At 37.0% G+C, this 27,108-nt stretch overlaps 2 protein-coding genes across 9 annotated transcripts; both read right to left on the reverse strand.

Annotated features, from left to right (window-relative positions):
• Positions 1-492: 492 nt before the first annotated feature.
• Positions 493-17,215, reverse strand: clasrp (CLK4-associating serine/arginine rich protein). Of its 5 annotated transcripts, none has more exons than XM_058750908.1 (21): positions 17,069-17,215; positions 16,094-16,233; positions 15,871-15,968; positions 12,841-12,942; positions 11,989-12,068; positions 11,784-11,868; positions 11,554-11,693; positions 11,318-11,414; positions 11,109-11,187; positions 10,938-11,011; positions 10,749-10,790; positions 9,928-10,110; positions 9,276-9,593; positions 9,010-9,186; positions 4,251-4,290; positions 3,201-3,279; positions 2,018-2,076; positions 1,874-1,920; positions 1,679-1,767; positions 1,423-1,447; positions 493-1,322 (listed from the first exon to the last, which is right to left on the reverse strand). In XM_058750908.1, exons 2-21 carry the CDS (start codon positions 16,190-16,192, stop codon positions 1,274-1,276), a joined length of 1,962 nt encoding a protein of 653 aa, XP_058606891.1. In that variant the 5' UTR covers positions 16,193-16,233; positions 17,069-17,215; the 3' UTR covers positions 493-1,273. The 5 variants fall into 5 exon arrangements, 3 of the variants coding, with proteins under 3 accessions (XP_058606891.1, XP_058606892.1, XP_058606890.1); XM_058750909.1 differs by having other exon boundaries at positions 3,201-3,261; positions 16,094-16,236; XM_058750907.1 differs by having other exon boundaries at positions 16,094-16,236.
• Positions 17,216-19,235: 2,020 nt separating this feature from the next.
• On the reverse strand, positions 19,236-26,425 carry siae (sialic acid acetylesterase). 4 transcript variants are annotated; one of them, XM_058750502.1, is made up of 11 exons: positions 26,117-26,425; positions 25,742-25,804; positions 23,263-23,424; positions 22,653-22,813; positions 22,418-22,556; positions 22,055-22,190; positions 21,070-21,194; positions 20,846-20,979; positions 20,581-20,735; positions 20,290-20,476; positions 19,236-20,124 (listed from the first exon to the last, which is right to left on the reverse strand). In XM_058750502.1, exons 2-11 carry the CDS (start codon positions 25,800-25,802, stop codon positions 19,888-19,890), a joined length of 1,497 nt encoding a protein of 498 aa, XP_058606485.1. In that variant the 5' UTR covers positions 25,803-25,804; positions 26,117-26,425; the 3' UTR covers positions 19,236-19,887. The 4 variants fall into 4 exon arrangements, with proteins under 4 accessions (XP_058606485.1, XP_058606483.1, XP_058606484.1 ...); XM_058750500.1 differs by having other exon boundaries at positions 22,055-22,229; positions 26,117-26,415; XM_058750501.1 differs by having other exon boundaries at positions 22,055-22,229; positions 23,263-23,421; positions 26,117-26,412.
• Positions 26,426-27,108: the final 683 nt, after the last annotated feature.

Here is a 27,108-nt window from a genome sequence, read left to right on the forward strand (position 1 = left end):
CTTATCATAATTGACCTCGTTAAACAACTCTGCTTAGGCAACAGCATCAGGGTCACTTTAAATGATCTAAACTCTTTCTATTCCTTATCTGTCTGTCATATTGGAGGAATTATGTAAATAGTCGCTTTGATGGCGCGCAGCTGCTGCTCTGACACCAATAAAATGTGCGGGTTAAGGATGTGGGTGAAGAGGAAGTGGCTTTATCGAGGTCGACTGAGACAGGTGTTTGTTTTGCTGTCCGGCTTATTTCGAAACCCAAAGTAACTGTCGCTTTACTTTCAGACACTTGCTTCTCTTTTATGGATGGCGAAGGTAAATACAAGCACGCGGGGATTGCAGAAATGTCTTCGTGTATGTAAAGTGGTCAATATCCCATTCAAAATAACATCAATTTTTGTCGAATCGCATGCATTTCTAATAGTGAAGCGCGCCATCTGGCGGCTAAAGGCGTTTTTGTTTTCTATGTACACAAGTAAAACACTCGAGACAAAGTTGTTCATTCATGATTAGCTTTTTATTTCAATGTCAAAATCTGTGATCCTAATACAAGAAAGAACCACCAGACATTTACATTGTCGAGTGAAAAAGGTCATGGCATTTAAAATCAGCATTTTCTGTGAAAGAAATTTCATCACTCTTACATGAAGGGACTGTATATACAATTATGAGGTAAAATGGGTAGATTCACCATTTAAAGAGTCGGATACCCCGCAAAAAACAAAACAAGCCTTTTAATCACCCTCACTCATCTCTTTTTTCTTCCATAAAACACAAAAGCAGACATTAGGCAGAATTAGGTGTTTCCTGAAAGTTAGTTGTTTGTTCAACATGAGGGTGAGTAAAAGACAGAATTAACATTTTGTTTTTAGGTGAACTCTCTCTTTAATGGGGGTATGAGACAAAAGGAAGAGCATAAGGTTCATCTCAATCTTATTTCACAAAATTCAACACAGATTGACTCCAAATAATCTGCAAAGCTTATTAGAATCCTAGCAGCTCAAAGCATTCCTGGCAACCCTGCTGTGTAATATCAAGAATGGGAGGTGAAATGTGTTTTCAGAGCATGATGGTGTTAATTTTCACATTTTAGACACGATTTGTTTCCATTGCATCCTTTAGAAGATGTAAAAGAGAAGCTGAAGTGAGTGAAATTCATTTTATTGACATTTTTTCCCAAACTTCTGTGTAAACTCTTGCCGTCATGGTCGCCATTCACTCCTAAAACATCTGTTTAACGTCTTGTGGCTTGATTCAGCTGTTATCAGCCGATTCTTCAGTACCGGTAATGAGGACTCCGTGATCGTGATCTTGAGCGTGATCTCCTGTTGAGGAAGACAGTAGAAATGTTTGAAATGAGCCAGAACAACAGTACGTTTAGATGAAATGGACAAGTGTGGCTGGTCCAGACTGGTTTCAGCATACCTTCTGGATGAGCTGTAGTCCCGACCTGTGGGGTTCAAGATTTATGATTAGTATCTTCTTCATGAGTAAGTTTTTGCATGTTTCTAAATTGTTACCACACTGTATATCCATAAAAACCTTCACTACCAAAAAACAATTCAATCCACAGAAAGAGTCTTGATTCAGTTCTTTCATAATGTGGATAACAATACGACAGTTTCTCTATACGAAGAGGGGATTCTTTGGTGGGAGGCTCTTACAGCACAAATAAACTCACCGTATTTGGCATTGGGGGAGGGCGAGTGACTCTGACGTCCATACTGTCGCTCCCATTCATCTCTCTCTTTTTCCCGCCGTTCTCGCTCCCTACAAGACCAAACAATGACCAAACTGTATCCTCTTCTTTACAAACCGAGAGGACAGTTCCCATAACATGAACATGCTGCACATGTATATACATGCTCGGACTCACTTCATGCGTATTTTCCGTGCCATTGCACGAAGAACTCCTTCTCGCTCCTGCGATGGGAGGGGGAAAATACATGAGCGTTAAGGTAAAGAACTACCTGGATTCACCCCTCCTACCCACATACCAACTGTACACCTACACTTTTACCTGTCGCTTGTGCTCTTGTTGCTGGATCTTTGCTTGTGCTGCCTTCTTATCCGCCTTGGCTGAAGGTAAAAGCAAAGGTGAGGCAGGGTCAACAGGCTTTTATTTCACATAACATATGCTGCTTAGGAAAGTGCTATTATACACTTCTGTTCAAAACTTTGGGGTTAGTAAAAAAAAAAAAAAAAGACATTAAAGACTTTTATAATACTACAAAAGATTTCCATTAAAAAGCTGTTCTTTTGAACTTTCTATTCATCAAAGAATCGTGAAAAAATATCGGTTACCACAAAAATATTAAGATGAACAGAAACATTAAAATGATTTCTGAAAAATTAAGTAAAACTCAAGACCATTTACTAAATCCCATTAACTCCAGGCTGCTGAAAATTAAGCTTTGCAATCACAGGAATAAATTATATTTTAAAACACAAATATATTTAATGTTTTTATAATAGAAAACAATAGTTTGAAATTTAATATTTCACAATATTACCGTTTCAATATTACTGTCAAATAAAGGCAGCCTTGGTGAACATAAGAGATTTCTTAAAAAAAATAAAAAAAAATAAAGAAAAAGTTGCTTGTGCTGGGCTTGCATATTATAGAAACAGACAGGATCGAGAGATAAAAGAAAAGAAAAAAAACTAGTAAAATTAATTATTTAAAATTAGTTTTCTATTGTGTATTTTCTATTGTAATTTATTCCTGTGATGGCAAAGCTGAGCAGCCACAAGATCATTTAAAGAGATCCTTTGAAGTCTTCAATGTCACAAGATGCTTTAAAAAATTATGCTGATTTGGTGTTCAAAAAACATTTATTATTAGCATTGTTGAAAACGGCTGTGTTGCTTAATGTTTTTGTAGAAACTGTAGTGCATTTTTTTTTTCAGGATTCAAAAGCGACAGTAAATGTAAATCTCTTTCCAAAAAAACAAAAATCCCAAACTTTTGATTAGCAATGTATTAAATATGTATTATTTTAATTTTGAGACTTGCTAAAGATTACATTCACCAGCGTTATCAAATCATGTGTTATTAAAGCTTTTGAGCATTGATTGAAATGAGAATGCACAATAAGTATAAATATAACAATAATGCTAACTGATATGGTACCAATATACTGTGCATGCCTAGCATAAATATGGAATAAGATGGTTCCTGGATGCCTGAGATGGTAACTCACATTGCTTGTTTAGAGCCTTCTGCATACGGAGTTTGAGCTTCTCTTGTGGCGTCATCTTGGGCTGCAATGGACACAATGACTTTAAAAGAAGTACGATGGAGAAGTTTATGCAAAGAAGAGCAGCTGACAACAAGGAATCTATTTTACTAGCTTAAAATTGTGTCATGACATGCAGAAGGACGAGAATGTTTTAATCATTTATATGCTGCATGTTGAACAGCAGCAGGCAGTCCTGTTTCAAAGAAATGCCTGTGATGTTTATGTTATAGATGTATTTGTAGGGATATGGCAAAGTGTGAACAGACAAATGGAGGCAGCCAGCGCTGTCGACTCTTCTTCTCACCAGGTCAGGTACGTCAACTCGATGGAACAGTTACAAAATGGTAGCTACTGTAGCCATTTCAGAAGGTGCTGCCTTGAAGCTGTTCAACCTTTACACACAAGGACAATTTGTATTGACTTATGCAGGTGTGTTTGTGTGTGCGAGTGAGTGAAGTTGCTCTGCCTGTCTTGACAAGCCCAGTGCAGAAGCAACACCTGAGCTGTTTAACTGCTGAGCAAACCTGCCAAGAACCTTTATTCCTTTGTAGTTTTCCTTTCATCAGCTCACGTTCATTCACAGGTGTCTCTTAACAACCCCTCATTCAGATAATACTTAGTAAGATAAATGAGAAGTACATGTATCATTTCCCTAGATAGAAGACAAATCTATAGCGCTTCCAAAGAGCACACAGAAATATCTGGGTCCTTTAGAGAGAGTTGGAAACTTCCTGCCTTTCTTACAAAAAAAAAAAAAAAAAAAAAGGGTGAGTTGGGTAAGCTCAGATATAGCTGCTCTTCAAAAGACCACTGCATTCTGCAAATAGAGGGCAGCTGATCACCATGTGGACAGCCAATCAAAAACACATTTCAAATGAGAACAAGGGCTCTTTGAAGAGCCAAAGAGATGGGCAGGAGCCCCAGCCTGATTGTTAACTGCATCAGCCTGTCAGGGGTGAGGGAGGCGGAGTCTTTAGCAACAAATTCGAGATATCTCAAATTCTTACTGACTTTGGCAGCTCCAGTCTCTTTACCACCCGGAGTTTCAGGCCTGGGGGAGAAAAAAGAAAACATTTTTTTTGGTCAGTAGTCCCTTTTGAGGCATATAGTAATAGACAGTAATATTAATGATAATAATAATAAAAAATAATAATAAAAAAATCAATACTACTACAAATTTTATTTTACAGAAGTAAAATTGCAATACTACTACTTCTTAACCCTATTGATAGTTCCTTATAGGAATGCCCACCTGAAGGGCAAAACTAAGCTTTGCTCCACTGACCGCCAGTTATTTTTACGCAGTTTGCATCAAGTAAAAACGCAGATGTTAAAAAGCGAAATTCAGTAAACATCTTATTTATGATGTATATTTTGTACAGGCAAGTAGATGAAGCCAGAATATAAACGCAATGTGCAAAGTTTCACATTAAATGGCTTCCCATAGAATACCATTAGAAGGAAAACACTGAACCATTAAGCAGATTACGTTCATATTCCGGCCTCATCTGCTTGCCTATGTAAACTATGCATCATTAATATAGAGAATATTTCTGTTTAAAATATATTAAGGCACTTTAAGTGTTTTTACAAAGTTTGTCGCACTGTTTAATGATTGAAATATTGCCGCGGGTGCTTAATATGGATTGCACATGGCCAAAACTTGCATTTTGTTCACATACCTTTTTTTATTCTTTTGAGGTGATTAAATATTTGTGGCTGTGAAACAGATGGAAAACTGACAGACTTGTGCAGCAGTTCTATGGATGTTTTGCCCTCCAGGTCTTCAAGCCAGTCACGTGATTGAAAGCTATGAATAAACTCTTCTGTAACATATTTGATCCACAAATTTCTAAGGCTACATTCACAACTGCAGGCAAATGTGGCCAATTTTTTTTGTGTGTTTTGCAATGCAACCACAGTCTGAACAATCATTTCGGAATTCATGCAACTTTTACATGCTCTTCTTTCTGTGCTCATGGGAGTCGTGGCGTAACGGTTAGAGAGTCAGACTTGTAACCCGAAGGTTGTGGGTTCAAGTCTCAGGTCCAGCAGGAATTGATGGCGGGGGAGTGAATAACTGTTGCTCTCTTCCACCCTCAATACCACGAGTGAGGTGAGACCCTTGAGCAAGGCACTGAACCCCCCAACTGCTCCCCAGGCACAGCAGCAAAAATGGCTACCCACTGCTCCAGGTGTGTTCACAGTGCGTGTGTGTGCATTTGTATGGGTTAAATGCAGAGCACAAATTCCAAGTATGGATCACCAATCTTGGCCACACTTCACAACTTTTTGTTAGGCTAGGTGATTTTTCCGATTTTATTGATTAATTCGTATTTAATGTTTTGCCATGATTTTATTTTTTATAAATCGAAGAATCTCGATTTTGAATAGAATAGAAATATTACCAAACGTTAGAAATACACACATAGCCAATATGCCAATGATAACCGTAAAGAGAAAAGAATGATCCGTGTGTTGGCGCACGTGATTAACCGCTCACGTGTGATGCGTTCTATGAAGGACCGTAAGTAGAATATATCGCTAGGTGCCATTTATACAGAATGAGCTTTTGTGTTGACAAAGATGGGGGCAGTGGGCCAGGATAAAATGCAAGAATATGGGAGTTGAACTTAGTTTGAGCACCGTGTTTTTAGAATGCCGTTTCATGCATAAGATGACGCGAGCATTTTGGTCAGTGATGCATCAGACTGTATTACAGTGACAATGCATGCATTTGCGCATGTGGGTCAGTTCAGAACCATGATCTGTTCACACTGGAAATCTGATATTGGCCACACTTAAAACAAAAATGTGAACAGCTATACCAAAAAATCAGATCTGAGCAATTGACCGTTCGCAAAGAGCTTGATTGACAGGCGATCTGACCAATCAGAACGTGGGTACCATGTGCCGCCGCCGCTGCTATCCGCCATCTTGCCCGACAGCTATGGCCTGTCTCCATAGAAATACATGTTAAAACGGGGTCAAAAAGACTGAATTGAAACTTTTTCAATATAACTAAATATAAAAATGCGCAGAGGGTTAAGCTGTGCTGTTTTTGGTTGCCACAGTAACGGCAATGAGCTAAGGTATTCATTTAAAGTACTTGTTTTGTGTACCAGAATATCTGTCATGTCGGCGCTATATGCATGGCTTGCAGCGCTTAAGTTAAATACTGAGTGTTAAATAATAAAATAATAATATGTAAAAACACGTGCTCTTATCATTCTGTGGACAAAATCCTGTGAACTTCATGTTCACTTCATGTCATCTTCCCACTCATTAAACTATGACAGGTCCTTTACTGCAAAAAGAGGTCAATGCAGCACTCTAAAGTGATGAAACTATGACGTCATGTGCTTTTTAAAACCATTTTCATAGGTTTCATGTTATATTGTTGGCTCGGAAAATATGTAAATACGCATGCCAAGTAGCCGCAGCTGTATCTAGCCTTAACCACAAATCAGACAGGGGAGCAGATTAACTTCGGTGGACTTACACTTGAAAAATTGTGTGTTCCGAGGTTGAAATAAAACAATTTCTGATGTTTATTCATGCTTTAAGTAAATATGAAAAGACGTGTTTGGACTAAGGTAATACAGTGATCTGTCACGACACATTGAAGAGCCACAAAATGGTATTTATTGTTTGAATTTCTTTAAAAATGACAATTTAAAAGCTGAGGGTCCTGAGCCCCTGTTTTTCATAACAGAAGTAACCTGCTCTGTCTTCTCTGTCGGCGTGTTGTCAGTTTCCTCTTTGCTTTGCGATTTTTTACTGCTTGAGAACATGAGTGTAGTGTGAGAGCCGCATTGTTTGTCGGTCATGGCAACAGTAACTAAGGGTGGGCGGTAGGGATGCAGCGATTTACCGGTTTTACGATTAACCGCGCTTTAAAACGTCACGGTTAATTAATCGTAAAGGCTCTGCTACACCGAGTGTTTCTGTTGTATGGAATGGAACTGTTGAAACAAGAGCAAAACGAAAACAAAGTTACACTAGCGGTGCACCAGCTTAAAATGCCGTGCTTATCAGAGACACGGAGGCTACTAGATTAACTATGACAGAGGAACCAAACAGCGATCCTTTATTTCCACCAGAGAAATGACAGAAGTCGATAGTGTGGGACCATTTTAAATTTGGGTACATCAATATTGCCGTAAAAATCGCTGTTAAAGAGCGAATACATAAGGGATAATGCACAGCTAGCCAACCTGTTCTGGCTGTGCAATAAACGATTTTAATGCACGACGTGAAGGCAAGGACCACCTGACGCGACGTTCGTTAGCTCGAACATTCTGCCGCTTCAGAGATGAAATAGTGCGATGAGAGAGAGAGAGAGCGCGAGCGCGTGTGTAAAGCGCGCGCAGTCAGCGGAGGCTCGCGAAGCGGAGCCAGGCGCGAGTATAAACGAGGCTTTAGCCTACCTGCATCTGCGTCACTACAAACAATGAAGATTTGAGTTTAGTTATTTAAACAGTCATTTTACCCCCTCTTTGCTGATTAATATAATGTAGCGATCCAGTATCTAAGCTATTTTATTAATGAAAGTCGCTGGGCAGCGTTGACAACAGGTTTCTGTCCTCCTAAATGTTTGTGTGGGCAGCTCGATCTCGATCTCACAAACCAAAATAATAGACATGATTTTCTCAGGCCTTATGTAAAATCAGATGAATAAAGATTATTAAAATGAATAAGTATGGATGACAGTTGATTACAATAATAGTTTAGTTTATTCCCCTCATTAGTAACAGTGTCCTCTGTGGGATAAATAAAGTTAATATTAGTCATATATTAATAATACTTCATTAATATTGTGATTTATCATCCCTGTTATAGTATTATTCATAAGTCAATTTATTTTTCACCATCTTTCCAAGTTCTGTACCTCAGGTCCAAAAGAAATGTAGAAAGAATGAAATGAAAACACCAAATACATTTGTTATTTTCAAAAGGGAAATACTGACATGGATGTTTACAGAGCAGAGGTCACCTTTTTTTTTTCTTTAGTATTATTATTTTGTGCTGTATTATTGGTTACTGTGTTATTTCTGTTTCAAAAGGCAGCAATAAATAACACTTTAATATCTAAAGAGTGTTTATGTGATTTTATGTTGTGAAATGAATAAATGCATAATAATCGTAATAATCGTGAAACCGTGATTATTCCTCAGACTATAATCGTACCAACAAAATCTATAATCGTTGCATCCCTAGTGGGCGGGTCAATTAGGAATTGAGGCTCCCAGTGTGAAAATGTAGCCTAAATTATCAACATGATCAAAACTTTGCGGAAAAACCTGTTGGACAAAATCTACCACATGCCTTATGTCATCTGATAGTTTATACTTTTTTAGCAACTAAAAGGCCTTTTAACAATTTTATAAGCATCTCTCTTCAGGTCATGGTTTTGCGTGAAACCATGGTTGTGTGAACTTTTTTCTAAGTTTTATAAAGTAAATATATATATATATATATATAGAACCAATTTGTAGTCTTTGCAAATTGTAATTGCACTAAGCCTAGGCCCATTCTCAAAACCAATGCAAAAACTGCCAAATGGCATATAACGTTTCATAACCTGCCAATTTTATTCACATTTTATAAAATAAAACATTTGAATTGAATTATTTTAATGAAATGTATTTGAAAAAGCAAATTCATGGAATTTACATGGGTCACATTTCTCCGGTTGAAAAATTGCATCTTTGACTTTTTGATATCAAAAGGTGGTAAAGTGTAATCTTATAGGTGTGTTGCAACTTACTTTCTCAGTTTGTCTGCAGAAGCAGATGCAGGTGGAGCAGAATGGGAAGAGGGGGAAAGGCTTCGGCTCGCAGCAGGTGAGTGGGAGGGGCTTTGACTGACGCTCCCGCCCCTCCTGTATGCTGAGCTGCGACTCCGACGCCGATAACGATCACCTGAATGAGAACGCGAGCGAGACCTGAGGGGGAGAGTGATTCTATCAATTTCACTAAAGAAACTCTTATTTTTCTTTTTAAAAGTATTAGTATCTTTAGCAAGATCTCTTGCCTGGTTCGTCTGCGGCCTGTGTACCGTCTCCCCCTGTCCCGGTCTCTGTCTCTTTCACGGTTTCTGTCTCTACCCCGATCTGTGGAGCGAGACCTAGTCCTGTCGTATCGTCTCCTCGAACCAACTCCTCCACTGCGTTGTCGTGAACGGGAGTCAGACCGCCGGCGAGAGTGAGATCGAGACCTGGAGTAACGGCTGTCCCGGTCCCTGCCCCCACGAGAACGACGACTCCGGCGGGAACGTGAGGATGAGCGTGAGGACCGATGCGAAGAGGAGCGGGAGGAAAAGGATGAGTGACTGGAGGAAGACCGTCTTCGGCTAAAAGAAAAACACAATTTGCTATGTTATTAAGAGCAACTTATTAAAAAAAAACTACTAAATCACAAAACAAGCCAAAGAGCTTCCAGTTAATTATCCCATACCGTTTTTAACCCTGAATATGCCACAAAAAAATAATCAACAGGCTAAATAGGCAACGTAGACAGTGGTTTGGTTGGTCTCTCAGCTATTTAAAAATATCACCAATCATTTAAGCTCAACCTGTGGCAGTTCTCTTAGCACACTGGCTATATGCTATCACTGAACACGCTTATGAATAAATGAAGAAAAAAGCCACTAAGGAGCCATAAATTAGAAAGGGGAAGTTACCGACCGGGAGCCCCTGCTATGACCTGCGGTGTTGGAGGAGGTGTGGCTTGACGCCGCTGCAGGTGGGGCTTGAGCAGCTGACGCTCCCTCATCATCACTGCCCCCAAAGCTGGTGATGAAAGTGATCTTATCATTGCCTGGGGTTCGAGAACGAGAGCGTGACTCTGAACTCGAGTCTGACTCTGGCCTGGGACAAATAAAAGAGAAAAAAACAGTAGCAAGAAACATTATTATTAATACATGATGTACACTACTGTTCAAAAATGTGGGGCCATAACTCCAACCTTCAGTGTCACATAGCTATTAAGAAATCATTCTAATATGCTGATTTGGTGCTCCACAAACATTTCTTATTAATATCAATATTGAAAACAGCTTAATATTGTCATGGAAACCATTTTTAGGATGAACAGAAAAAAATGCATTTATTTGAAATAAAATTTTTTAGCAACATTATAAATGTCATCTACTGTCACTTTAGAAAAAAATGTAATAATAAAAATATTGATCCCAAACCTCTGGTAGTGTAAGCAACTGCGATCAGTAATGCACAATATATGTTATCTTTCCCATACTGATGATCGATGATGTTGAATTTTTATCATAATCATTAAAATAAACTAATGACATTGATGATTTTTAATTTATTTAGACAACATAATGTTGACTTTTCAATATTTACCATTTATTGGTTATCAGCAATAGGAAAATCAGTTTAAAGGTATTGGTCAAAATTTCAAGTTTGGGGCAAGCTGAATTTTGGTGCTACATAATTTATACATTATTCAAAATAAATGTCCAAAGTATCAATCCATGAACACTTACCGTTTGTAGGGGTCGTACGTAGGACTGTCTCTTCTGGCATAACTGTTTTTGAAATGTACATATTAAATTCAAATTTCCATTAATCAATTTTCAATCAAAATAATCAGCAACATGTCTAACTAAAAAGAAACAATAAAACATCATTGCTCATCTATGAAAATCTGTAGCTGATACTGTACGGTCTATTACCTGGGTGGGCTGATCTGCCTGCCTTTCATATACTTCTCTCTAAACTCTCTTCTCTGTCTGCGAGACCGCCGGCCCTGATGGAAACAGAACAACATTATTATTACAAATTATAATAATTAAGCGCAAACATCTTAAATGGGAGGGGGGAAGTCAATAAGATTCTGCCCATACAGAGTACATGGCCTTCTCTGCCTCCAGTGCTTTTGCATGTTTAATGGCCTCCACTTCTTCCTTGTCCTTCCTCAACATCCTGCCACAAAGACAGACTGGATTTTTAAATATCACGTTTGTAGAAAAAGTACAAGATCATTACAGTGCATTCATTTAGATCTGGTCCAAATAAGAATGAAATTAAGAAATTAAAGAATGAGTGAACGAACCATACAAAGTCCCCTTCTGCCATGCCGTAAGTGGTGGCCATCTTGTTAATCTCCGTCACCTGCTCTGGATTCAGTTCATCTACATCCACCTCAACATCTACAAATTGGGAAAGCATTCACACACACATTGTAAGGGGGTTACCTTCTATATTCAAGTAAATCACATTTCTAAAGTGTTTTTACATTATAAAAATGAGTTATCCTAACAGGAAGTGTTCAAAGTTTGAAAAACGCACCTATGTCAGGGATGACTTCGTCTTCCTCAGACTCGCTGTTTTCTGAGTCATCCTCATTTCCCTTCTCCATCTGTTCATCTGGTTCGGTCACTGTGCTATCTTCATATGTATAACCAATCTGAGCTTTCTTCTCAGCGAGTCTAACAGTGGAAAAAAATGATGATGAGATCCTTCTTACAGAATGTACTTTTAGCCACATATGTTTTAAGTACTGATGCACAAGTTCATACTTTTTCTTTTCATCCTCATTTGGTTTCTGTAGGCCACCGTAGAGTTCATCCACATAGATCTGGTACAAACACTGCTCTTCAGAGACTACAACATGAAAATAATGTTTTTTGTGGATTCCTCTAAATTCATCAATAACATTATAAGGGTCACAATTGAAATGTAAAAAAAAAAAAAAAAAGCAGATTGAAATCAAAAGAAACTCACTGTTCGCAAAGTCATTCTGCACCAGACCTCTATAGCGCTCATAATTGCACTTCCTCTCTTCTGATTCCTGCTCTGGGGTACTGTGACAGAAACAATGAACTTAATCAAAAATGACAAAGCAGAAACCACTTCAGCATAATTTTATCAAAACTTCTTTAACGCCTGGTGGGTCTTCAGTCATTTTGAACTGCACATTTTTGTATTGAATTCCATTTTTTATTTCATCAGAATGGCACAAAAGTTGGTGACTTCAGTGGCACTTCCACAAAATAATAATAATTTCTCAAAAATAACCACCACCATAGTATATCACTGGGATATCCAAAAAATACAGAGCAAATTTTCTCAATGACGTGATCATGTCTAAATATATATTCAAATGCTAAACCTACTAAAAGTATGTCTACATATATTCTTATAAGCATTTAGAGAACATCCATCCCTATATCTATGCTAATAAATATGATTTTCTTTAATTCTCCAACCAAACGGCACCAATCTACCTTCCATGCATTGGACTTTAAATACATTTGTTCTATTTTTTTAATTTGTATTTTTATATAGAAATTAATGGTGCTTATTTTAGAAATTAATATTGTCTAGCATGAAGTCCCCTCAAAACATAAAATATTAAGAGACAAAATATAGTACATTTAGTCATATGTTAAAAAAAAAAAAAAAAAAGTTTAGTCACCTAAGTGAGGTGTTAAATTGAAAATCAGACAGGAAGTTAAACCACACTATGTCACAGTTTTGCAAAGTCAGCACCCTACTACCTGTTTCTTTGCATATTCACGGTAATTTATTTTATATTTTGCTACATGACAGATGCATTAAGATCAGACTACTCACGTAGTGTTGACAAGAGGTGGTGTATAGGTTGGGATGTAGTCCAGGTGTGCCCTGACATCAAACCTATCAATCATGTTGCTGGTATCTCCTTGCCAAGGCATCCTGTGAGGACAAAGGATGAAGTTGTGACAGTATTCCAAATAAAAGCCTATAAATGGGCCGCTATGTTGGTGTGAGAACTAAGTCAGCATGATTAACTGAAATAAAATCAAAATCGCGATAATGGCTTGGTGCATTTCTCAGATTGCAATGGCTGTGATTTTATTAAATAATTGTGCGCGCTCTATGTTTGAGAGTAAAGCTTTTACTTTCCATCCAAAATTATACATTTAATGATGCAACATTTGAAAATGAAGAAATTAATATTGCCAAAAGTATCAGCACTGTAATTTTCCAGTTGTAACATTATTATTATTTTTATGTTATGTTACTTTTCCTTGATTTTTTAATTTTACAGTGAAATGTTTCAAGAGTGATATTTCTTTTTGATTTATTTACTAATTCAGGGTGTCTACAGATATGAACAAGTTAGATTTAAGACCTTTTTAATACCTCCATATGTAAAATTTAAGACCAAACCTGTGAAGGAAATACACATTATATTACATACGTAAATGTAATATTTAATGTGTTTTTAAATTTAAAAAGAAAACAAAATATCATCGCTGTCAAAAATGCTATTTATTATTACGATATACAGAGAACTTTTCATATCTGAAGACAATATCCCATACAAAATATCCCTCAAAAGCTCCACATCAGCAATATTTTTGGTGGTGTAAATGAAGCAATATTTTCATCAGTTTTCTATTCAGCATTTACATATTTAAATCTGCATGTTTTTAATATTCACCCCAGGTTGTTATTTACCTCCATAAAGTCCAATATTTTTTAACCTTATTAAATATATGCGTCATCTTTCATGTCAAATTCTTACAACTGATGAGGAAATTTAATACACACAACAGGGCTGTTAGCAATCAAATTAAATAATTTGCACTACAAATTTACAATCGCAATAAATAATGTTATGATATTAATGTTTTAAATACATTTTTTTGAATATACAAATAAGAAATGTTGGTGGAAAAATGCATACTTTTAAACTAACTAAACCACCAGTAGGTGGCGGTAAGTCACTTATTCATTCAACCGATTCATTCAAAACACTGAATCATTCAGGAACAAACATGCGAGTGCTGCTCTGGGGTGTATTCCAGAAAGCATGGTTAATTTACCGTCAGATAAACCCTGAACTTTCGGTTGATTAACCCCAAACCTTGCTTACTCGAGGTATGTGGTTCCAACAACGCGTCCGGGAGTAAGTTCATTCAACTCAGAGTACGTTCCAGGTTAAGACTCAAGACATTCTCAACAGAGTGACGAATCGACGAGTCACTATGGAAACGGACGCTATAATAAGCGCGCCACACGGCTTCTTTCTTCTTCTTCTGTTCAAAGGTCATGTAGGCCTTATGCTTAGTGCATATCGCCACCTAATTGATGGTTTTGCAATCATTTTAATTTTTTTCCGTTTAATCTGTAATCCTTGAGAATAAGAATTATATTGTTTGTTTGATGCTAATTATATATTAAGTCGTATCAGATATGTATTTTTATTATAGAAATACATTATAGAAAATGCCGATCCATGTGCGAGATGATAATATAAAATGTAATAAATATATATATAGGCTAATATAAAAAATTAAACATTACCTTGTCATATTAGTGTTTTATAATTTATACAGATAACTGTTATATATGCCAATAAAATATAATAACCATATTAGAGCAATATATAGGCTGACCTTATTTATAACTTATATTAGTGCTTTATCATTAAAATAGCATACAACCATATATATATATATATATATATATATATATATATAGTAGGCTATATGCATAACTATTGTAATAATATATAATACTGTGCACTATCTGTCACACCCACTGAAGGCTCGTCAGTAGATCATACATGCTCTGATAGCGTTGAAGTGAACTAACCCTGGAACATAACCTGCTCTGGAGCAGGTTATCTTCAGAGAGCAAGTTGCTATGGTTACTTAAATACCCTGAAAGTAACCTCCGATTTTGGAACCGAAAGCTGAGGTTATCCGCTCACTTATCCTCAAACATACCCGGGTATGTCACATAACCTGCTTTCTGGAATACACCCCTGATCTTTGTTTGGAACTGTTTTCGTTGGTGAAATAGAACAAAACATTCAATATTCTGTCTAAAATGTAAGTAACTACTTAACTACTTGTTTCTTGAGCCAAAATCAATGTAACATTTGCAATCATGAAAATATTTAGCAAAATAGTGCCCTTGTCATGGTATGTTATCGTCATCATCATGTTATAAATAAACTAAACATTTTGAATTTTTACCTCAGTATGTTTGTTCTGTGAGTTTCTTTATGTTTGCCGTTATGCTCATTTGATTTGATTTCTCCATACAAGTCTCTCACAGAGACCAGCAGCATGAGCCTCAACAGCGCAACATTGATACCAGAAATACACTATCCATTATCAATCGCTGTTTACGCTGAATGTAATAAAATGTCACTTAAGTTTTAAACAAGCTATTTGTCCCGTCGGGCAAGTAAAATTCTCAAGCAATTTTTCAGTAAACTTGCATTAACCCATTTAAAGCAGCTAGGAGGCTTGTCAGCGAGCTGGTGGTATTCGACCTGCATTCTGCTACCGCAACTCTCTCTGATGACGCAGTAACTACAGCGCGGGGAATCTTCCGTCTGTCCAATGATTGTAAACAGTCACTGGGTCCGTCAGACTGGTGAAACTTTTGTGGTAATGAGACCAAAGATATTTAAGACCCACTGAATCTGAATTTAAGACATTTTAAGACTTTTTAAGGACCCGCGGCCACCCTGTAATTTTTAGTTTTATTTAGTAGCAATAATAATAGTAATTATAAAACCATATTGATATATAAACAACTTTTTTTTTCTTTTTCACAATTAGATTTCTTCCCAAATCACTGATCCATATCCTAGTTACATACATGTTGAGGGGACTCTCAGCTGCCAGGGCTACAGCTGAATCCAGGTGGATTTTGTATGCCCGGCCATGAACCTGCAGGAACTGGGCTGGATCCTTTTTCTACACAGAATGAGAAGTGTGATCATTCATTTAAAACTTCTGTCCCAGGACCAAGATTGAGCTGGGCTCAAAAAACAAAGAACGAAAGTGCAGTCAAGGTCACAGACTTTCGTTTGTCAACTTACGATTTTCTCATAGTACTCTCTGCGTCTCTCCCCACGCCGCTTGTAGTCCACCATCATCCCGCGCAGTTTGCGCTCATGTTTGCGGGCCTCTTGCCACATGACGGCTCCGCTTGGGGTTGGGGCGCGTCGGGGCAGGGCTGCTGCTATGGGACACAGAGGGTACAAATCAACCAACCTACCCAACTTACACACTAGCTGCCACATATAGCGCCATTCCGAATATGAATTCATCTTTACACTTACAGAAAAGTACATTTCACCATGGGAAAACACATGCCAAATACATTATGCTAATCATACTGTATATATCTCTCCACTGCACTTAATGAACTGCAGTAATTATACATTCAAAATATGGCACTTGTGTCATGTGTCAATCATTATACAACACAACTGTCATATTGTTAACGAAACTAGTTAACTGTCTTTACTGAAAACCAAGTGTCCAAACACTTACAGGAAAAGTTTATAGGTTATAGTTTAACTAACTTAACCTTAATTAAAAAAGTTTGACACGGTACAAAAGTTCTGAGTACAAAAGGATTGAGTTTGCTACATAAATAACATCAAAACTGTATAATGGTTGAAACGCATGACCTCTACATTGTAAGTGCATAATAACACATAATTAACTATTCAGTAACAAAAATAAGAAAGAAAAAGTAACGTTGATAGCCAAGTGGCTAAAGCCTCCCAGGCTAACTTTATATACATGTCAATTCTGAGAATTATTCATAATGTTATTTTGAACGCACATCAAAGACTATAAACTACTCAAGTCGTGCAACTTTAATGCAGTATTAAGATTAACAGCTCATGTCAGATTATATATAAAGTTATTAAACGCTGGCGGAGCCGCTAACGCTAGCGTGCTAGCTGGCTATATTTTACATCCAACGTTAACAAACAACTGACAATAAAGCGATAAGACCGTCACCAAATATCTTTTGCGACTTCTAGGATTAAATTAATTACCTGTTTACGTTTACAATATGTATAGTGTGATTTTTTCTTGATAAAAACACAAACGTCGGTCACCAAGTGGAAAAGGCCGCTAACGTTAGTTTACATACACGCGCGCACACGCCTCCCAGCGCACGCGCTCTCAGATCGTTGAGCTGAAGAAACAACTAGAGGGGCCAATACACTTACATTGTATTTGAGAATTTATGTTCTCCTACAGGGAGCGCACTCTGGCTCATAAACATTATAGTTTAAATGTATGTACTTAATAGGCGTTTTAGGCGGTTTTGAGATATTTGAAATGCGCAGTATATAATAAATTAGCTACTGTATATCACTTATATTCAGTTTAGTAACTGTGATCAGTCTGGTGGTTATCACATATAGAGTTTTGGTAATAAAAAAGTGCTTGCGGCTCTTTGTGAAGCTGTGAGCAGCATATTAGATAAGATATTTGCGCTGTACAGGTAGCTAAACACTTTACAAAAAGGTTCCATAAGTATGTTTAACGCATTAACTAAAAATAATGAGCAATACATTGTTACAATAGCTATTTTAATCTTGTTAACATTAGTTAATAAAAATAGAGCTGTTCATTGTTAGTCTCATTGTTAATATCTCATTCTTAACTTAGGTCCATTAAATAACATTAATAGATACAAGGTTTAATTTTAATGATCTATTAGTAAATGTCGGAAAGAAGTATTTTTCATTGTTAGTTGATGTAGTTAACTAATGGAACTTTATCAGCCTATATAAGTGACGTGACGTGTGGCCAAGTATGGTAACCCATACTCGGAATTAGTGCTCTGCATTTAACCCATCCTAAGTGCACACACACAGCAGTGAACACACACACACACACACACACACCGTGAACACATACCCGGGGAACAGTTAGGGGTTCGGTGCCTCGCTCAAGGGCACCACAGTCGTGGTATTGAAGATGGAGAGAGCGCTGGACATTCACTCCCCCCCATCTACAATCCCTGCCAGACCTGAGACTCAAAGCCACAAGCGGGTTACGAGTCCGACTCTCTAACCATTAGGCCACAACATAAAGTGTTAGGCCTACCACTGTACCTCATAAAATATGGCACAATGACAGAATGGACAGGGGGAAAAAAGAGAGCAAAATGTATTAAAGATGAACCCAGAAATTGATGTGTTGTTGTGCTGCATGATATGACATTTGTCTTGGACTTGACCAATGTCCAAGCTAAAGGTTTCACTTACCACTGCTTGCCAATGCAATTACAGAACATAACATCATTTACTGTATCATGTATCATACTGTACTGTATCACTGTGTTTTCACACATATATATATATATATATATATATATATAGGTAAAATAGCTGTTGCAATGCTGTAAAACGAATAACTTTTAAGTAAAGCAATATACGTGAGCGCGCTTTTATGCCAGTGTCACCTTCTTCCTGTGAAATATGCAAATTTAAAAAACGTGGTTTAATGAACTGGCCATTAGGTGGCGATACTGGCACATTTAACAAATATGCTCCATTTTTATTTATTTGGTAAAAGCCAAGGGACAAATCCCACGGTTATGTAACAAAAAATTAACTTGGCATGCAGAACAGTACATTTTAAACACAGCAGATGTAGTTTGTTCAAAGAATTCACCACAAGGACCAAAATTACACAAAAGGTACGCTTTCAATGGGAGCATGGTCCTCCATCCTGTTTGGTGTCTGCTTGTCAGACTTCAAGTAGGCCTACGAATACGAGACGACTGGTAAAAAAAGATCATTTGTTACTTAAGCAGTGTTCTGGACATACCTGAACAACGAGAATAAAGCTGTATTATGTAAATCATGGTATGTGAATGTAAAACCTTCACAGCATAGCTGAGAAAATCAGCCTAATATTAGCACTAATAGAATAATTTAAATAAAATGAGCAATTTTAGAAATGATCAATACAGATGATTCAGGAAAATGTGGAATGAGATGATATCTAAACGTTATTTTCTTTAAACTCTACATTACAGTGAAATTGCCTCAGTTTTAACCCTTCGAGTCTCAAATCAGCCAGACTCCTTCCTTTTAAAGCCATGTTTGTCTGTGTAGGTATGTGTGGTCATCATCTTCTCTGCTTCACAAAATATATTTCTGTTTTTGTACTTTACATAGATTTTATATTTAGAAAATCTGCCTGTGCATTTATATCATATTTTTATTAACTATTATAATTGGTTCTAATCAGCTGTGCTTTTCTGAAAACGATGTTTTATGGCAGTGTTTCCTAGAATGAAGATGCATCTGCTTTCCTGCGAGTGTCTCTTATAAATATTTGTTTGACCATATCTTACAGGAAAAGCCGCTTATTGTATGGTGACAAAACTCAACCTCACACAATAAAACTAAGCTTTGACAATACAAAACATGTAATGTTATGTCACATAAAAAGTAAACTTATTGTAACCTTTCACAAAAGGGCACATCTAAAGTGCAAACTGATTAAATTGGGGTGGAAATTGGTGGAAAACAGCTCTCCAATCAAAGAGTTCAAATTACAAGATTATGAGATTATGTCACTCAAAAAGATTTACAGAAGTACATTCAAAATCTCTCTCAATAAATATGTGGTACATTTTACACATTCACATAATTTTCTTAAACACCCATATTTTGTATGTCTTCCTTACACACTTGATTCAGATCATCAACTCATCAGCAGAGAGCTGAGCGTGTCAGATAATAGAGGCATACCAAATGTGCAGTGGGCCCCCAGGACCAGAAATCACTGCTAAATGATATTAAGAGACATTTTCTAAACTTGATGGTTCAGTATAGTATACTATTGTTGGTCACTGGTTTGTTACGGCCAGGATAAACGGTGGTGCAGGTAAGAGTCCATCAGAGCTGTAGATGGGGCAGGCTTTGAATTTACAAGGCCAGTCTGTCCAGAGATAACGCACTGCAGTAATATCAGCAGCTGGACATTTTGGTGTAGATACATGGACATACTTAAAGCCATGCTTTACAATGTCAACAGGCAACCATTTGTCATCTGATTCACACGTCTTATCCTCAGAGCAGCAGATCTATGATAAAAAAGATACAAATTAAAACATACATTATCAGTTAGTTAAGGTCTGTTCAAAAGAAGCATTCTCACTTCAAACTTAAAACTGGCCCTTGTTTGAATGTATATATTTTTTTAAATCATAATTTTCAAGTTGAATGAATGTATTTGAAGGTGATCTTACCTCAAAAAAACCTTCACCGGTAGTGGCATTAATACGCTGATTGAACACAATGCAAATGAAATCCCGTTTGAGCACGGCATGAGTAGGGAAAGGTCCTTGGAAAGACACATTCTTCTCCCCATAGGCAACAGCTCTTGCCCCTAGCACAAGTCTGTATGCCACATCCTGTTTATCCTCTGGGTGGATACTATTATACCCCCCACCAAAACAAACAAATCAGCATGTTAGAGTTAAGAACTTCCAATAAACAATTTGAATAACACTTTAACCACTGTTTGTGCTCCTCCTCACCTGCCCCAGGGGGACCTATCATCAGGTACGTCAATAGCAACAGCCATAAAGGTGTTCTTCATGCGCTTATTAGGGGCATAGCCATAGTCTGCGGTCTGATGCCAGCGTATTTCTCTGAACCCATCTTGTGTATCGTTTTTGCGATATGTGCTTAGCTAGAGATGAAATGGAAGGACAATTTGATGTTTAAGTATTGATGATACATGGGTCTTGTCAAAAGTATTGTTAAGATATTTTTCTTCCATTACTGACTATTCAGTGGCACCTGCACAAATCCAAATGGGAAGTCTAGTGGAGTCTGGTTATCTGAGGCTTCATGGAAAGCCATCCTCCAGTCGTCAATCATTATAGGGAAAGAGCAGTTGTATTTATCCCTGTTATAGTTTGCATTAGCCTCACCTGAGATAAAAAGCAAAGTAAAAATAGCAAGTTTTTTTCCATGTATATCAATTATAACGTCGCTATAATTCTTCACCTGAAAATTAATACCTTGGTACCATATGGCTCCTGTTATGGTCATGTTGAGTAATGGATGGATCATGGCATTCCAGAGCACTGAACTGTTCCATTGAACGGAGGCGCCCTCCAAGAAGTTACTTTGTACAAGTAAATAACTATGGAGAATAGTGCAGTAAATTCAGAAGTTAAACATGTTAGTAATTCAACTACTGTACTGCACTAACTTTTTATTTATTTATTTTTACTTATGTAGGTCAATGACGTATAAGAGTGTATAAGAAAAAGAAAATTAAAAATGTAGTTCTTGGGAACATACTAGCTACTTGTTACTACTATGAACTAATTGTTACTACTATGAACTACTAGTTATACTACATTTTGGTTTCATATAGTTTTGAAAAACTTATTCTATTATCCAGAAACTGTTTAAATTGAATTGTCTCGAATACATGAGTGTGCTCATCTTAATCTTCATTAAAAATATTTCTCAAGGTAAGTTTTTTTTTTTTAAATCACAACTTATTTTTAAACCTGATCTTGCCTTGCCATAAAATGTTCAAATTTGATTTTTTTCTTTTTTTTTTTTTTTACATAGTTATTGACCTTGACACAGTCATAATGGTCTGCAGGGGTCCTTTTCATATATAGAAAGGAAGTCTCTTATGCTCATTTGGCTGCATACAGTAAACATAGTAATATTACATTTTAAAATACCTATTTAAAATACCCGATTCTATTTTAATATATATATAAAAAAAAAAACATTTATTCCTGTGATGGCATGAATTTTCAGTTGCCATTAATCCAGTTCTCAGTGTAATATGATGTTTCCGAAGACATTCTAATCAAACATCTCTTATTATTATCAAATGTTGAAAACAGTGCTGCTTAATATTTTTGTGAAAACAATTTTTTCAGGATTCTTTGAAGAATAGAAAGTTTAAGAGAACAGCATTTATTTGAAATAGAAATCTAAATACAGAACATGATAAAGTATTATGGTCTGGCATCGTACCTGTTCTTCAGTCCACACTTGTGAAGTGCCCTTGGGGATGACCAGGCCTCCACAGGTGTGCCTCCCCAACTTGAGTGTACTAGCCCTATGGGATACTTCAGAGTTTTGTAGAGATGGCGACCAAAGAGCCAGCAAACTGCAGAGAAATGGCTGAATTTCTTTCCGCCAAGCAATTCTTGAACAATGACAACAAGAACAGCTGCTTATATTTCTTCAGGAAAAAGTAGTGTGTTATGCATTCATTTTACTAACAGGTTTTCACTTTCCTCTGGGGACAAAAACAGGTTGGACATCAACCTTAAGTTAAAAATTAGGAATGCAACAAATATCTCATTAGCTTGTGTTTCAGACCATATCCCATACCTGCTGTTGGTTGGGACCAAGGAACTTCCACTCTTGCAAGATCAATTAGTTCCTCATCGCTCTGCTCCAAGGCAGCCTGGAAGATCCTCACATCAGGGAACTTAGAGGCCAAGGCCAGCTCCTCTGTTGCATTAATCACCTTTCGAAGAACAAGTGACATTCATGTGTATTACATCACATTTGAAAATAGAGCAATAAGCATATCAAAGACTTTGAATTTGAGATATTCACTTACTTGACCAAGAGTGAATGCCATGTTACTTTGTCCGCTACATAACCAGATGTCTCCAAAGAGCACATCTGTGAGTGTGATTGAGCTATTAGTTATGCTCTGAGATGCAGTCAATTTGTAGGGACCACCAGCCTCCTCAGGTTTGAGAGTTGTGCGCCAAATACCTGAGAGACATTAAAGTCACAATTAGGATTGGGAATTGAAAATCAATGCTTTTTCTTCAGAATTGTGAGAGAACCACAACATCCATTAAAAAAAAAAAAAAGTTGCAATTTATCCAGAATTGTGCAGCTCTATTTTGCACACAAACAGCTCTTAATCAAGTCCAGTTTTTATGTAGTCAGCTGATGGTTTTTTTTAACCACATTGGAATCGGAATTGATCAAATTTAAACGATACCCAACCCTAGTCAGAATGCACTGTTATTGTACTGAATTCTTTTAAGTGGATTTTTAATTTAATGATCGCTTTTTGAGTTTCACAGATTAATCTAAGTCATACAAGGATTGAAATGACGAGAGTCTGAGTAAATAACAGAATTTTCATTGTTGGATGAACTCTTCTATTAAAGCAGACTTCACTGGAAAATATTATTTGTGTAACTGATACTTACCATTGATAACAGTAGTAGAGTGTGCAGAGACTTTGTAAGGTCCTGACAATGTCACCACAACCTTGGCACCTGTCTGTCCAAATCCCCACAAGACTGCTTTGGCTGGGGCCTTCTGCAGAACCATGTGATTCCCATAATAAGAAGAGAACCGAAACACTTCTGCTGGGAATACAAGGAAATGAGATTAAGCTTTATAATATGATTGTTTTGTAGTGATGGGGAAATCCTACTGATTCATGTGACTTGATTCTGCAAACAATAGTTTCAAACAATCCAGGTGTTTGAAGGATGCAAGACCTTAACTGCCACGACATTAAGGCCATCACAATTTGGAGGACCCTTGGAAGGCAGCCTTTGTTTTGCATCCTTCATTCAGCATATTTTCAGGAATGAATTGGGTGTATCATTGAGTGTATATTCCAACATTTTGATAAAAGTGTTTTCCCACACTTTTAATTCTATTCTAATACCATACTCACAACCGGCGCAACGTCATAGAATGTCTCTGAACAGGTTCACGCCCACTTTTAGGGGAAAACAAACCGCCATACAGCATCGGATCGAGGAAGTGGACTAACCTTACAACATGCCAAAGAGTTGTTGGGTGCACCAATAATGTTTGTAAAAACCCAAATTTAGCCCAGGCTACCTGCCATCATCCATATCTTGCTGTTATGGAAATAACATGAATTACGGATGATGCTATCGAAAGCTAAGCCAGGCTAGTGCTGGACAGAAAAGTGCACGCAGTACTCTAAATATAAGGACATAATATATACATTTAAAGATGTTTACTTTCAAATACGAAGTAAAATCATTCACTGGCTTACCTGGTGATTCGATTAGGTGTAAATGTCCGGTAAGACACCTCTGGCCACTGGGTGGGGTTGTTACACCAATTTGACGCTGGGAGAATGAGTTTTTAAATTGACCAAATTAAGTTTGTGGATGTATCTTTCACGCTCTATGGCAGGCAGGGTGGACATATAATTACTTGACATGTTTAATCTCAGTGATTTCTTAAGTTATTCACGGCTGCCGGCTGTGTACGGACGTTGCTTTGTGCCGCTATTTTGTATTGAAGTCTATGAGAAGCCTAGTTTATTTTCCCCTAAAAAGGGGCGGAGACTAAATTGACAGTTAAGTTCCCGGATGTGCCGGTAGTACGTATGACCACAGGGCGGAAACCTTTAGGATGTAGCCAAGCAGACTTATGTGTCTTTCAGGTGAAGTCAGAAATATTGTAATTACGAGTTCAAAGCACATGACTGACAGAGTGAAACTGTATTCACAAGTGAGATTCACGGAACTCTAGATGATACATAAGTTGCTGAGTTGTGATGGAAGGGGCATGCTGAACTTGAAACATCGTGGAAACATTGGTTTATAATATAGAGAATATCATATATCTATATAAAGCAATGAGCAGCAAGAAAATCTACAATGAATCGTAGAGAGTTGTTGAATTTATTAAATTTTTAATTTAATTGAATTTATTTGATTGAAATGGAACACACAAATACTATTTTCATCATTTTGAATTATAAAAATATTGTAAACCATAATTTACCCAACATAGTTGATGGGCAATTATACTCCTTGACAATGGGTCACTTAAGATCAAATACAGAGAAATGAAGAGGACATTTACCGTAACGTGTTCAAAATGCCACAGAACACAATTACATCACATGGTCACAAAGTTTTATGATAAACTTTTTTTTTTTTTTTCAGGGGAGTGGTTGGTTAGTAAAATAGTTGACATTTTTGTGGTCATGAGTAAATGAAATATTTTCTTATTTAAAAGAAAATTCAATTTAAGCTCTATTTTTCTAAGGTATTTAGATTGTACAAAATAACTGCAATACAGATAATGCTATTTATAACATTGTCTCATTGGGGCGCGTGGCCTTTTGATATGAACAAAACATCACTTTTGTATTTTCCCACAAAATGTGTTGCTCCAGTAATGTTCATGTCTTTACGTCATGACGCTAATACGTCATCACGTGATCCACAACAACCCCGCGTGACATGCTGTAAACACATTCAAGTAAAGTCCACTGTAAGCACATATTACGCTTTTTGCTGACGCTTATAAAACCATGACTTTTTTGGTGGCTTTTCAGCTATCTGGCAATTAAAGTAAGTTATGTTCTGCTCTCAGTCAAATCATCGGACCACTACAAATGCTTATAATCAGCTCATGCATTGGTCCTCAGCTCATTCATTCGCTTAAAAGAACAACAACAACATTGATGCTGCCTCGCCGCATTGCACTTCAGCCTGTCTATTTTATTTCACATAATGTAGAAATGCTGAACTATTTCCTTATTGCTTCGACCTCAATAACACCATTCGTACAGCGTCTGCAAACATGCACATACGCTCATCAAAACCTCGCTGGAAAGCACATTGTAGGAAACGTGAAAACATATTTATTTAGTAGATCACTGCATATCAAAAAGTACTGACTTACCTGCCGATAAAACACTGGCAAGTGCGCTCAAAAGTAGCGAGAATGCAACCGTCGTCAGCATCTCTGCAAGTGATTGAAAAGAAGGAAGTGCGTTCACTTAAAGCAGGCAGCGTTTAGGTCATGGTTCAACAAAGTTGTCAAACCGGTCACTTATATTGACAGTGAATTGGATTTGAGAAGTTTACTATGGAACGAATTTTGTGACAAAATTATACAAACAAATCCAGTGTTTTGCAAATAAACACAATCTGCTTTGCAAAGAAAAACTCGACTTTCAAACAAACGCAAAGTGACTTGCAAATACAAAACTCTATTTGAGAGAAAATGCAGAGGTATGGACAAATATATGTATTGTGTGTTAGGAGAATCATTTACCTTTTTATGAGGAACTCGTGCGGGCAGATTTTCTCACAAATGCAATTGAGCAACTTTCTTTTCCAAAAAACAGTAGATGACGCTGTCGGCCAATTTACGCTAGTCTCGCGAGACCCGAAACACCTATTTACCTTTTCAGACCAATATGAGTGGGGAACAGGTGAGTTTCTGACTTACTATCTCTATAATTAATCATTTATATGTTTTCACAAAGTGACCCTACTACAGTGTCAGTCAAATTCACAAGTGCTGTAAAGTTGTTAACATGATAGATTAGTTCAAAAATCAGTAGTGACATGGCTAAACATTTAACTAGGCAGTCTTTACTTCACTCTCAAAAACACGGTCATTCTAGCCGCCACGTTATTTTGTGTTGCGCGCATATACTAGGCGTTGCGGTAATAGCGTGTAAAAACTCAAATCAAAGGAAAAGCGATCTCTGGCATTCATTTATTAAGCCAGTTTCTCTGTCAGTAATGAATAAATGAATGAACGAATGAATAAATACATCTTAAATAATACAAATGTTTAAAAAAAATGGTCTGATAAAATGAAAATGACTTCAAATGTTGAGTAATATTAAATGTAGAATTTCCAAATAATATGAAATTAACTGTCTGATGAGAAATAACAAAATAAAAGCCTTACATGAACTTGCATATAACCATATTTATCTGTAAATTCACATAGTTATAAAAGAAAACCCTGTTTCCACAAAAAAGTTTCACCTTTGATTAACAGTACACCACTCCAGAATGTCATTTGCCCACTGTCAGGACTGTCTGATTTCCTATTACAATATATATAAATATATATACACCAATTTTGTCTTTGATTTTGGATAGCTCTAAAAAGGAAACTCCCTGTTTCCACAGACCAGTTTCAATTCAGATTAATAGTCCACTGCCCCAGGGTGTCACTCAACCAATTTCAAGACGATCTGATGTTGCATTACAAAATAAAAGCCCTCCAAATCTCATATTCTACCTGTT

This window comes from Onychostoma macrolepis, chromosome 18, assembly GCF_012432095.1.
Source record: "Onychostoma macrolepis isolate SWU-2019 chromosome 18, ASM1243209v1, whole genome shotgun sequence".
Lineage (NCBI taxonomy): Eukaryota > Metazoa > Chordata > Actinopteri > Cypriniformes > Cyprinidae > Onychostoma > Onychostoma macrolepis.

What these genes read in the sequence shown, in the direction of transcription:
- clasrp (XM_058750908.1), bottom strand. Translation starts at nt 16,192, where the DNA reads ATGTGGCAAGAGGCCCGCAAACATGAGCGCAAACTGCGCGGGATGATG. An exon ending in ACGTACGACCCCTACAAACG is followed by an intron (nt 10,111 to 10,748) that starts GTAAGTGTTCAT and finishes TATTTGTCCCAG; the next exon opens with GCCAGAGTCAGACTCGAGTT. An exon ending in GAAGGCTCTAAACAAGCAAT is followed by an intron (nt 2,077 to 3,200) that starts GTGAGTTACCAT and finishes TTTTACCTTCAG; the next exon opens with CCAAGGCGGATAAGAAGGCA.
- siae (XM_058750500.1), bottom strand. Translation starts at nt 25,802, where the DNA reads ATGCTGACGACGGTTGCATTCTCGCTACTTTTGAGCGCACTTGCCAGT. An exon ending in AGGAGCCATATGGTACCAAG is followed by an intron (nt 20,980 to 21,069) that starts GTATTAATTTTC and finishes TTTTTATCTCAG; the next exon opens with GTGAGGCTAATGCAAACTAT. An exon ending in TCCCATTTGGATTTGTGCAG is followed by an intron (nt 20,736 to 20,845) that starts GTGCCACTGAAT and finishes TTTCATCTCTAG; the next exon opens with CTAAGCACATATCGCAAAAA.